The sequence below is a fragment of the Trachurus trachurus genome, assembly GCF_905171665.1.
Source record: "Trachurus trachurus genome assembly, chromosome: 13".
NCBI classification, from domain to species: domain Eukaryota; kingdom Metazoa; phylum Chordata; class Actinopteri; order Carangiformes; family Carangidae; genus Trachurus; species Trachurus trachurus.
The window spans coordinates 24,250,956-24,264,188 of NC_139892.1; the positions used below are offsets into that span (position 1 = coordinate 24,250,956).

The 13,233-nt window shown below is 40.0% G+C and overlaps 1 protein-coding gene across 1 annotated transcript in view; it reads right to left on the reverse strand.

Moving 5' to 3' along the window:
* Positions 1–11,099: 11,099 nt before the first annotated feature.
* tyw1 (tRNA-yW synthesizing protein 1 homolog) overlaps positions 11,100–13,233 on the reverse strand; it is a 61,903-nt gene continuing 59,769 nt past the window's right edge. Inside the window, exon 16 of the mRNA XM_083984399.1 lies at positions 11,100–13,214. Within this exon, the coding sequence (XP_083840525.1) occupies positions 12,993–13,214 (222 nt within the window). The 3' untranslated portion in view covers positions 11,100–12,992. The remainder of the gene's footprint in view (positions 13,215–13,233) is intronic.

Consider the following 13,233-nt stretch of genomic DNA (forward strand, 5'->3'; position numbering starts at 1 on the left):
CTGTGTTCCCATTGCAACCCTCCAGATTGAATGAAATGAGATTCACAATGAGAGACACAATCTTTGCACACTGTTTTGCAGCTGCTTTGTCATTCAAAGTAAATCCAAAAGCCAGAGTAAAAGATCTGCCAGTGCTGCAGAAAAGAAAAGACTTCCTCAGGCAGTCAAGGACCCATAGCTGCTCCCACTGGCTCAGTGACATAAAGAAAACCTCTCCTTTACTTTAGCCCAAGGTGTTTGTTTTTTTGTTGTTGTTTTTTTCCCCCCTCATGTAATCTTATGTTATTGTTTCACCTGTCACCTACCCACAGACAAAGAACAAGAATTTGGTGCAGAAATGTAACCAAAAGCCTTTTCATGCACAACAGTATTCTTTTTGTGATGTGCCAAAGATTGAAAAACCCTGGAGCTCAGCTGTGCAGCCAGAGAGGGACACGTGTTGTCAACAAAATGACACAAGGTGACACAGATCTTCTGGTTTGCAGGATTTGAAACTTGTTGGGGACAGATGATAAAATAGAAATAGAATATCAATTTCAACACATAGTAATTTAAGAGAAATAAAGAACTTTGCCTTTACTGAGTGTATTTTATACATTTACTACTACACATACTACATTTTTGTTCAATCTCAATAGGACTCATACCTGTGTTAAAACTGTGTTGAGCTTTAACTTGTATTGTTTATACTGTCCTGACTGACTGATTTAGAGAATGAAATGCTTTCAGCAGAGAAAGAATAGAACACGGAGCTTCCTCCTGCAATGTGCTCAGTCACTTCTCACAAAGGTTTTGTATTTCATTCAGCATGATAACCTTCATCTCATGTTGACCTGTGCTGCCTGCAGGAGTGGTATTTATCTAGATTGGCTTCCGCCTTTCAACATGTTGCAGGGGCTCAGTGTGACTTTGGCAGAAAATGTCAGCGACTTTGTCCGTATGTTACAACAATCACGATTCAAGCCGAGGTAGTTCAGGAGAAGGTAGGATTGAATCTTCGTCATCGGGCAGCCATCAGGAGCCTCGACTATGCTGACATTTCCTCACACCTGCTGAACTGTGCTCATAATCACACACACAGTCCTTCCCGCTCCTATTTTTGGCTCATCACATTTCTGCCAAGCTCGCTGCCGCTCACAGACTTGGTGCATGCATTACAAACAGTTTCTCCAGACAACAACTGAACGTAAGGCATTTGTGTTGTGTGACTGCTAATGTGCGTGACACTGTGTCCATGTGCAGAGACAAGAGCCACAGTGTTAGGGACACAAGCTCTACACACACGCAAACACACACAGAGAGAAGCTCTCATGACCACTCTGGCAATCCTTTCTTTAACAGAATCACTCCTGCCGTCCTTTAGCTCAATAATAAATCACAGCATGCTATATGACGTGTTGTTGGCCTAGCTGATGATAAACTACTAAACCTATTGTGGCAGTGTCAGAGCCACTCATTTAGGAAACAAAACGATGACATTCATCTCACTGATCCCAGAGGAAACTTCATCACAGCAGGAGCAGAGCTGAGGATGCAGGTGAATTAGCAGCACAGCTCACTGAAGATTAAAGACTTGTCAGCTTCATTATATTAACACGCTGCTCCTGCTAGATTGAAATAAATGTTCTCATGCAGACTAATGACTGTTTGCACAATAACTGTCTGTTTACAGACGTGCATGGTAGTGGAACATATAATATGAATATTCATCACTGGCTGTTGAATGATTCTTTACCTAAGATGCACATACTGTATCTCACCAGGCCTGGGTCTGAACCACAGGAAGCATCTGTCAGGTAGTGGTCCATGTTTTGTCCTCACATATAAACCAGTTAAAGCCCTGAGTGATTTTTTTTTCTTTCAGTCTGAATAAAACCCTCTGGGATGAAGACAATCTATACAACAAAGCAAATACAGACCTCAGCATCTTTTAGATGAGTTCAGAGAAAGGTTAGCCAGAGCACAGGTAATCATCACGTGCAGCTTTCTCTCATCATCCAAAGCATAATGTGCTCAAACATTTATGTTGCAGTGACAGTTATATTGCATAAACAGTTATATTTCTAATGCAATAAGGCATGACCTTCGAGCATCACGCTGCTACTGTAACACAGTTTCCACCTTTCTGGCTTTAACATTTGCATCAAATTTCAGTATGAAAAGGTGGCATTCCTGTCCCCCAAGTGTTGCCAAGTCACTTGTGACAGGGAATCTGTCTTGTGTTATTTTATGAATTGATCAGCAGAGAGTGATTCAGCTCTCAGACCTGACTTTTTGCTTGGCCACCTGCCTTAAATCCATATACTCAACCACATAACACAGGCTGTGTGCCAAACAACAGGCAGCTGTGGAAGATAAATGTCAGGGATGAATAGGATTCAGCCAAAGTGTTCCATTCTTTATACAGCTCGAATTTTGGGGTGATTTTGGGCATGTTCAACTGGGAGGAGACCCCGGGGCATACACAGAACCAACATATCCCATCATGGCTCCGGAGGAGGCGGAAGAGAGGACAAAGACAGGACTAATCTGCTGTCACTGATACAGTACCTGGATGGATGCTTGCTGCATGCTCGTGTGGGCCGAGGTTGAGGTTACAGATTACTTTAGATTAAAAAGAGTATCAATTTATCCCTAAGTGGAAATTTAAAATGTGAAATAGCTGTTATACAGCTGTGTACATCACTGTGCTCTAATTGACAACAAGTAGCAGGAAGATGAATCGGGGCTGCCGGTGCAGTTGTGTGGTGTGTAAATGCTGCACTGCTGGTGTAACTATTTCCCTTAAATTAACCATTTTTGGCTCCTCAGAAGCAGGAATAAGTCAGAAAACATCAATTTATATACCTGTTTACACCTCCAGCAGGCACAGAGGAACGTTAACATTCATTCAAGGTTACACTTGTGTCCATCAGATGGATGTTATGTCCTTTAGTTCCAGTTTGGCCTTTATCAACACCTGAGGAAAATGTCTGGGTTCAGCAGCTGAATGTTTTCACCAGCTATAGCCGCTTGTTTTAATCCATGAACAGTTTGGTAAAAAAAAAAAAAAAAAAAAAAAAAAAACCTTGAAGACAGTTCCCACTGCTCTGATGAAAACCATGGGACTCAACCAGTGCTGTATAATAAAAACAAAACAAATAAACATAGAGCCAAATGTGGCCACAAGTGATGATGAACTTTGACCTCCTTTAAACTGATCAAATTTTACTTTTCTCAACTTGTAACACTGGAACCATGTTGGATGATGAGAGGCTACAATGTGACGTTTATGTATCTGTCATTTTATTTCCCTGTGACTGATCAACACCAGGAAGCTGCTTTGATCACTGGTGTGTGGCTAAAAATGTGCAGAACACACAGTTCCCGTCGCAGTAAGCCCTCCATCAGCGGCATGTCGGGGTCACACATGCAGACTGACTGTGGAACAAAGTGTTACAGTTGTAAAGAGGTTAAATGCAGCAAAAAAAATAACACACTTGTGTATTACATAACCTATGTTATACATAAGTGACATCAGTAGCCTTCAGTTTCAGGGTCAATAAAAAAAATCTCTCAGTTAGAGCTGATTCAAGTGTCACAGGTCTTTATTTCAGTCCTTGTGTGTGATGGATAATAATCAGCTTGGTGTGATTCAGCTCACAGGCCGAGCTGACTTTTCGCCTGCCAACCCGCCTGTGGTTCATTCATCAATCAGACTCTCTGGGCTCCACAGCGCACCACAGACCACAGGACATAAAGGTTACAAGAAAATATGTTTCACCTGATACCCACCGATGATCACTGTCACACATGTGCACACATGCCCTCTCTCTCTGTGGGACAGGTTCATCCTCAGCTGTACTGTGAAGGGGACAGGAGAGTTTCATTCATCACCTGTCTGAATTTCATTCACTTCTTGTTTTTCTTTGTGTCATCCAGAAGGTTTATATTCATTTTTTCTCCCTCTGTCTAAATGTCTTATATCATAATACTTCTCATGCTGGTGCTTACTACATCTACATTTAGTTTTTATAATCTGAAAAAGAAACAAAATTAGATGCACATCACTTACAGCTCCGGGGCTATTGGAAACGTTATGTTATGGTTCAAATTGCAGGGTATGGCCTTCCAGGTTATGATTTGGGTATATACTGTATCCTTCATACCTGTAATTGTATATTACACTATACTCTCCATATTCATTCCTGGAAGAATTTTGTAATATAATTTCATACTCCCCTAATATAAAGTGAGTGCACCATTTCTAACAGGTCAGCTGAACGTCTCATCTGCCTGCCTCACTCCGTCAGTGGCTCGTGTCCCCAAGTCTCTGCTGTATCATATGTATCATGTATCATAGTTACATGGGATAATATGCAGGTGATATAACGTTAGCAGCTACCCAGCTTCTAAACTTTACTTTGAGTTTTTGAAGAAGATTGCATAAAATATCTATGGATGAAGTTTATAATTTAAGCCTTAAATTACAGTTTAGCTATGTGATAGCGCACCCTTTCATCTCTAGTGTCAGCTTGTCATTTGGTCAAACACTGCTCAACAGTGACACAATTGAGGATTAGTCATAGAGATACATTTTGATGCAAAAAGAGTTATTTGTTTACTTAATTATTCTGTGTATGTGTGTGTGGCTGTGGTGGTTTTTCTTTCCACTCTGGTATCCAGTTTTACCTTGTTGTCTAATTGAACTGCCTTGATATTAGTATTTGTGCTGTAGATTGCCGTAAGTAATTATATTAGCGATGATGGAAATTAATTAACAAGATTTTCTCTGTACAGTATTTAATGCACAGTTTTCAGGTACTTGACCTTATTCATAACAGGAAACAACAACCAGTCAATTTCATTTCCTGTGCAAATCTGCCTAATGGGACATGTGTGGGTCGAAATAATGGTTGACTATGGGTTTTTAATGCAGACTGATTATCAGTGCTCCTGAAATATGTCACTCCCTTCAAACACAATGAAGTGATGGGTAGATTATGTTTGAATGGCTCATTATTTGTTTGCTTTGTTTCGGCCTTTGTAAATTCTATCTCTATGCAAATGAGGCAAAAGTGAAACACATGTCTCCTTTTTTCAGCACATAAACAGAAATGTTAATTGCCACTTTCATGTTTGCTGCCAGTGGACAATCTCATTAATACTTTAATGCAAAATTTACTGTAGAAACACAGCAAATCCTCAAAGACAAACTGGCTGTAAGCAAATAGAATCAGGACAGAGCTCTGTCAGTCAATTTTACATCAAGCCTGCTACGTGTGATGGTGACGCACAACCTGACAGCCTCTACAAAAATGGAACAGATGACAACACAGTATCTTGCTATATCGATGATGTTGTCATACACGTGACTTACAGATATATACATCCTCTGGATATACAGTATAAAGTTAAGAGTATGTGAAATGCATATGTTCAACACATGAATTAAAAAAAATATATGGTATATTTTGTGAGCACACAATATGTGACCATATACATTTAATGTATAAGTGCAAGTTTATTAAGGACAAGATATTCATTCATAATATACAGTATGTGCATATATGAATTAATTTCTCATTCATTTTTTTTATCTTCCCACTCCCAACATATATTAGCATGCTTTGGGTTAGAAATAGATTAGGTCTATATTTTTTTTCCTTTTTAATTCTATATATAAACTTGATATATGAAACTTTGCTTATAGCACTCCTTTACCAACTTGTTTTTCTGCCCAAGCTAATTTTTAAATCTGTAGGCTACGTTTAAAATCGGTCGGCACTAAAATTGATTATTTGAGAGATGATACAGAAGATAGAGAAGGCTTTCACCTTTAAAGTGCTGCTTTCATTGCTTTCAATGGCGCACAACTTTTACATGGACTGCTCTCTTTATTCGATGTGCTGTGAAACAGACCATATGACAGCTGAGCCTGAGGAAAGAAGGACTGATCCAAGACCAGGACACACAGCAGGCAATTAGCACATATCTCTCCTAATCACTCCACACCCCACATGCATTTCAGAACTCGTTATTGAGACAGATTTTGTATGATTCATCACACTGCTGTGATTTACCACCAGTCAGTTGTCAGGCAAGAATTCATTATACCATTCGAATGCAAATCCCCCTTCGAAAATAGAGCATCAATATGCAAGACGATGCCTTCATTAGACGGTCATTTGGTTAATTGATTCACTTTATTTAAAGAGGGGATTGAAATATGAGCTAATCACGGTCACTGCCTATAACATCTGGCTCACACCATGGATGTATTATAATAGATCCATGGCTCACACACAGAGGCAGGAAACAATGCAGCAGATTCTCACTTCTGGGGTCAAAGGTCAGCTCTGATGCTTTTTTGAGTGACACACAAAAACAGACGATGAATGACCGAAATTCACTGAGTGAGCTCCCACAACAAAAGAGGGCAGGTGTGTTTGTCAGTTGACAGGACATTCATGCTGCTGGCTTGTGATCACAGCTGAGCTCTTTGCTTCAAGTGAGGTGAAAATTTGATTTTGGTTCAAAAAGAGAAAGAGGCATCAATACAGCTGGAGCAAAAATATTCAGATCACCAACACATTCTCCCACAGACCTAGGTTTTCCTGCTGTAACAGTCAGATGTGATCTCATTACACTGCTCAACAATTACCTTATAACTAAAATGATAAATTGTAAACAATACAACATAATATGACACAATAATACAGTAATATAATATAATGACTTTGGTGTCAATGAGGTTTGTTTGTTTATTTTCTTTCTTTAAGTTTGACTTTTATTAAGTTCAGTGTTTTCTTTTGTAGTAACTGTGATTTTTTTTCCTTTAGTTTTTGGAAAGTTTTGTGAAAGCAAGTCAGTTATAATAATAAACAATGACCATTGTGACCATTGCTCTAATTTGTTTTGGGCTATTTATGTAATTTTCAGTAACTTCCTCTTTGGCAGAGGGCAGCTGCACATTTGGCCCCAGCTGCCCTCAAATCTGTTGCTTTGACAGAGAGCCGACAATCTCATTCCCACGTCTGAATGAATTCATGTATGGACACACACACACACACACACACACACACACACACACACACACACACACACACACACACACACACACACACACACACACACACACACACACACACACACACACACACACACACACACACACACACACACACAGAGAGAGAGAGAAACGCGCTTACATTGCAAGGTTTGAGTGAACTAATGTTCCCATTCAGTAGAAATGATCGAATCACAATAATGACAAGATTTTCCTTTGTATTAAATCATAATATTAAAGGTCCTGCATGGTAGATGTTTTTTGATAAAGCAGGTCTATGTTCCTGTCAGCACCTTGAAAGTATCAAAGTCTCAGCCAAAAAAAAAGTGCATGGCCTGTATTAAGAAACTGAGCCTTAAAAAGAGCTGTCAATACTTCTGAAACTTTGTGATGTCACAACAAAGCAATCACAACCATCCAACCAATACATCTTTTTTCCCAAAACAATCAGCCAATGAGAAGAGAAGACCAATCAAAATTGATACAAGCCAAAATTGAAATAACTAAGCAACTAAGCGCAAGAATTTCTGAATTTTGTAAAATGACAACACAGTATTGTTGTATTGTCCCAGTACCATACACGTTGCATAGTCAGTGAACAATAATGCTGAATCAGCACTCGGACATTTGCCTACAACACAGGGCCACAAATGATCCTGTCCTGGAGAAGGTTATGGAAACTACCCACATCAGCCAGGAGGGATGCTGGGTAACAGACGGACGCAGGCAGGGTGAGCTGACGAATGATAGATCGTTTTGAGCCCAGGTTGTCTGGACATCTGGCCCACCCAGAATACACAAATAACACAGATGCACATGAACACCAACATAAGCTGAGGAGATAAAGGGACATGAGTAATGGATGGGGCCTTTCTTCACACCACTTCTTTATCCGACACACACAAACCCACACAGATAACATCCTACAGCAATATACAGATTATCAGCAAGTTTGAGTGGAATCTGACAGGCATGACGACACAGGGACTGTTTACAGCCTCCCCAACACGCTGCCTCTGAGCCACTTAAAAATGGATGAGAAAGCCTCCGGGACAAAAGCAGAGGGAAAATATCACCACCTAAAGCTATTGTTCAACTGTTTCTGCAGGGGCAGTGAGGGTTTTGGGGCTGAGTGGACGTCCTGCTGAAATAATGACAACCAAGCAAGTTGACAAGCTCACAGAGCATAATGAACCTGTGAGAATATGTGGCTCACTTTGTGGGAACATGTTCAACCTTTAATGGCTATCATGTCTAGACCTCCGGAGAATCAGACACCTCAAAATAAACAGATTCCATTTTATAAATGCTAGAAAAAAAAAATCCATGCTCTGGGACCTTGCTTTCAAATAACACCTGACAGAGCACAGAAACACAGCGAAGGACCTGCAGCACAAAGCATATTGGATGAAATAAAGGCATTTAACTCTCCATCTGTCATTGCCTGGGCACAGCCAAGAGTGTGTGTTTGTGTTTTAAGCTTCACATATGTTTCAGCTAAATGCTTATTTAGAGGGTTTGGGGTCTGGGATCCAGTTCTGGTGTGGGATTGGAAAAGTTGGAAGAAGAAAAAGAAATAAAAAAAAAAATGTGTGTGATTCATAGTTGTTTGAGAGAAATCACAAATATATGGACAACACCGGCATCTTCCTTCTTCTCGTCCTCCTACAAAGCAGACTCCCCCCTCTGTGTGAGAAACAATCACTGTAATGTTTTCTGTTTTTGGTGGTCTCAATTATTAATTATGTCTCTCTGGTGTTACGAGAGGACTGCTGGAGGATGATAAAACCAAATCCAAAAATTATCACTGCATGTACTCCCTTTATAAAAAAAAAAGAAGAAAAAAAAAGACACTAATACTTCTGGGGATCGTGGTCTGCACCCAGAAAATATTTGGATGATAAAGCTGTATTCAGTAACAGTGTGGGAAGCTTGTAAAAGTCAGGTTGATTTTATTCATATAGTGCCAAATAACAACAGAAATAATCTCAAGGCACTTTTCAAACAGAGCAGGTCTAGACTGTCTATAATTTTATTTACAGAGACCCAACAATTCCCACCTTGAACTGCGCTTGGCAACAGCAGCAAGCAGAAACTTCCTTGCAAGAGGAAAAGAAACGTCAAGCTGAACTGGGCAGCCATCTGCCTTCAGTAATAATGCCGCAGTAATAATATCAGATAAACATGGAGATATTCTTCTAACTTCCATGGGTGGATGATTGAAACTGTAGGGAATCCATTCATCATTTACTATAAATGGCCATTTACAGTGCATTTACAACATTGTTCATTATCCATTCTTCCTTTAGCTTAAATTAATGGACCGTAACAGTCATTTTAACCGTGGCTGACGCCTGTTTTAACAGCACAGCAAACTGAGAACAATGCAGACGTCAGTCACAAGACAATTTGGATCCTTAACTGATTTTGCTCATCCACTGTGGACCAAATGTCATTCAAAATAAGGAAGCTTTTAAATTAGAAAACAGTAAAAACTCAGCATGAGAAAAAAAATCTGTAAACTTTTTCTGAAACATTTCCAGTTCTCCGCTGCTCTATGGAAGTGAATGGTATCTCTCCACAGTGTTGTGCAGATGATGTCTGTGAGCAGCAGAACAACAGACCTCAGACCCTGCGTGGAAGGTCAGGTTGCACCGATGAGAATATTCTCACAGCTCGAGTGGGTAGGGACTCGGATCAAAGGTGTCAAGAGTCAAGATCAAAGTAGCCCTGATTTACAGTACTACCACCTAAAACTCCACTCGAGTACCAGAAGTTAAAAGTAACATGTTGATTTCCAAACCGTGCATGAAGAAAATCATATGGGATATGTGAACCGAGTGATGTTTTTGATAAACTTCAGTATTAAACTGTTTCACACTGTATACAGACTTGTGATTCTTCAATATCTAGGGATGCGAAGGATACTCACACAGCTCTGCAACTACTTTCCCAAGGGGCACCAGAGCCATTACCCATCATCCCCTTGGGTCCTGTCATCATTTCCAGGCAGGTTTTGTGTCCTGGGACGGCAATCTGCTCCTGTCGCTTATCTCACGACGCAAGCTGGTACGTGTGTGCTGAGTCAAATGGAGCAGGAAACACTGTTCACATGAACAAACTGTAGCAGCGTCAATTCAGAGAGAGCCCTATTCAACCTGTATTTATTCAAGAAGGGCTCGTTTGCTCGCTTGTTTTGTTTTTGTTGTTTATTTTCCAAGCAGTTACAGGACGAGACTGTTTTACTCATCGACTTACAACAGCAGCTGCCATGATGCTGCATATTTATAGTCACACAACTTCACACCCAGCAGCTTATCGTGGACAGTTAACCCCCTAAGGAGTCTGCTGTCTCCTGTGTATCTCTAAGTCTGATAATAGGAGGGACACTTTGTAACTGTATCTATACTTAGGTTGTTAAGTTGTTAAATTAGTTTTATTTTTAAGACACTGGTGCATAGAGGAGTGGTACGTTTTGTCTCCATGTCCTTACAGTACATTTTTTTTAAAGCAGCAACAAGAATAAGATTCACTGAGGGTTTAAAGCTATTAGAGAAGAAGTAAGTGTTTGGTATTATGGAGCTACTGTAGAATAGGAACATTTCATTAGCTGCAAACTGTGAGAATTATTCCTGTTTGTGCAGCTTGTTTTTGTTTATCTACAGAGGTGAACATCAAGTCACTCATCAACAGTGTTTTACTTCCCCCCAAACCAATTAAAGCCCCAAAACTAAATAAAAACAGAATCCTTATATCATCAGTCTGTAATAGATGCTGGATATTCTGGGTCTGGACATTTTTTACTGAGGACTTGGCAGAATTTCGGTTATTGAATTTGACAGGGTTGAGTCACATGAAGTAATTAATATAATCACCCAATTGTATTTAAACTGGAACAAATCTCAGTGTTTTTATGGATGGCATGTTGGTTTGTGTCTCCACAGCTGTGCACCTGCCTGGATGAGTGTGCTGTCTGAATTTGTGATGCAGAGGAACAAGTGAAACCTTTGTCAGGTTTCCAGGAGCGGTTAAAAAGAGAAAGACATGATTTTGGAAATAATAACATAATATTTTAGCAGCCTTAGACTGTTATGATGTTACTGTTGAATTGTATTTTATTAGAAAGTATGCACGTGTTCTTGACAGATTTGTACTTCTGCAACAACAAAGAAAGAAAACAAATTTGCCTTAGTCACTAACAGTACTGGATAAAAAAAAAGAGTAGAACAGCAGCAACAAACATCTGAGTAAACGTAAAAAGGAATAAGAGGAGCTGCTGTTCTGTTGTATCACTCCTGAACTTCACCTCTGCTGTATCCCTGTTCAATCAGAGCTCTCCTGTTGGCCTCAGAGTGCAGCACAGAAAGCTTTCACCACACTTAGTATGTTTTAAAATGTCAACTTCCCACTTTGTAACCAGTAAAAAAAGAAAAAAAACAATACCATGTCAGCCAGAAATACAGTATGACACATGTGCCTTAATGGGCCTACGTGTTTCTGTGTGTGTGTCATGTGAAAATCACAAACGACCCAGAGGATTATTCCAAACACATTTATTACAGTGACGTATCCACACACCTACTGTTTTCCAGCAGAGAGGCAGTGCCACATTACAAACCTGACAAAAACAAATCTAACAAACCAAAACAAAATGTTCACATCTGGATTTACATTCAATCACAACAAATTAAAATGGACTTCATTTTGTACACCTGGACTTACTAAAACTAAAAAAGGCTTTTCTTTCTGACACGCTGGACTTGAGGAAAAATTTCATGCAAGTTTTTAGACCAATGTGTTGCTAAGGTAGATCAGTCGTGATGCTCACTTCTTATCCTGGATAATGTCTGAATGTAGATCAGACAGGATCAATATTAACATCTTTAATGGTTTCTACATGAACAGCGTGTGTATCTGTGCCCAGTGTTGTGTCTATTTAACTAAGAGCTGAGAGATATACATATAACATGCGATGTGTGTCATACAATTCTCTGAGTTTTAATGCTTCTATCTATTTCATTGTATCAGACCTACTGAGACTGCATCTGTCCCTAGTGAAGCTAAAAAATGTTGTCATGTTTTCCTAAGCGAAATAAATTAATTATGATGTCTAATTCTTTTTTAAATACTCCCTGTTTCTTTGTCAAACTAATCAGTGGTGGAAAGCTGCAACATGTTCTAATCTCCAGGCAAAGCTGACAGTGTGTCAATGTGCAACAGAGCAACATCAGTGCTGAAGAAAAAAAAGAAAAAAAAGAAGAGAAGACACAGAGAGCAATAAGAAGCATGTGCTGTGAAGAGACTCTCCCAGTGGAGATGCAGCCTCGATGCTCTTCTCTCACTGCCAAGTAAACACAGCCACTGTCCTAATGAGTGGGCGGAAGAGCAAAAGGTGTCTGGGAAAGATGCGTAACTCCCACGGAGGATGTGAGGAGAAGTAAAGGAGCTGTTCCTTACATGCTAATCATGTCCTGTGCTGCCTCACTAGAACACGGGTTATAAAATATGTGAGAAATGAGGCTGACGATGAAACCACTGCCAGGTTCAACTCTTACAGTGTAAAATCTTCCCGAGTGCTGCCAGATGATTATAAAGATCAAAGCCAAAGACATTCATAATAATGACCCTCTCATAGACAAAAAAAAGGAGGAAATATAAAACATCTATATACAAAGCAAAAAGAAGCACTTACAGTGGTTGTGAAGGGGAATGTCTAGAAAATAAGTGTGAAAGAAATGATTCTGGCAGGTTCTGGCTGATCTCGGGGGACACACCAGTAAAATTAAAGATCCAAATTGAAGAAAAATGAAAAGACAGAGAAATGAAGAAGAAGATGAGAAATGCTGTCTAACAACCCATTTGAAGTGACTGGGGATAGAAACGTATTTTTTGATAAAGGTATCAGTACACGCTCTGTCCACACTACCTCTCTCTCTGTCATCTATCAGCATCCTGAGATATCTTTGGCTTTGTTGCGTCGTAGGAAGCGCGTGTCAGCGGGGTCAAAACCTTGTTCACAGGCTCCGAACAGAGCCCAGCTGGGGGTCTTGGCCATGTAGTCCAAGGCTGAGAAGCTCTGCTGCACCCCGCTCTCCTCGTGAACCTGGACCAACTCCTGGAAGCGCTCGTAGTCGATCCATGTCCACCACTCCCCATCCACCTTGAACTGAAAGCACAAGGAAAAG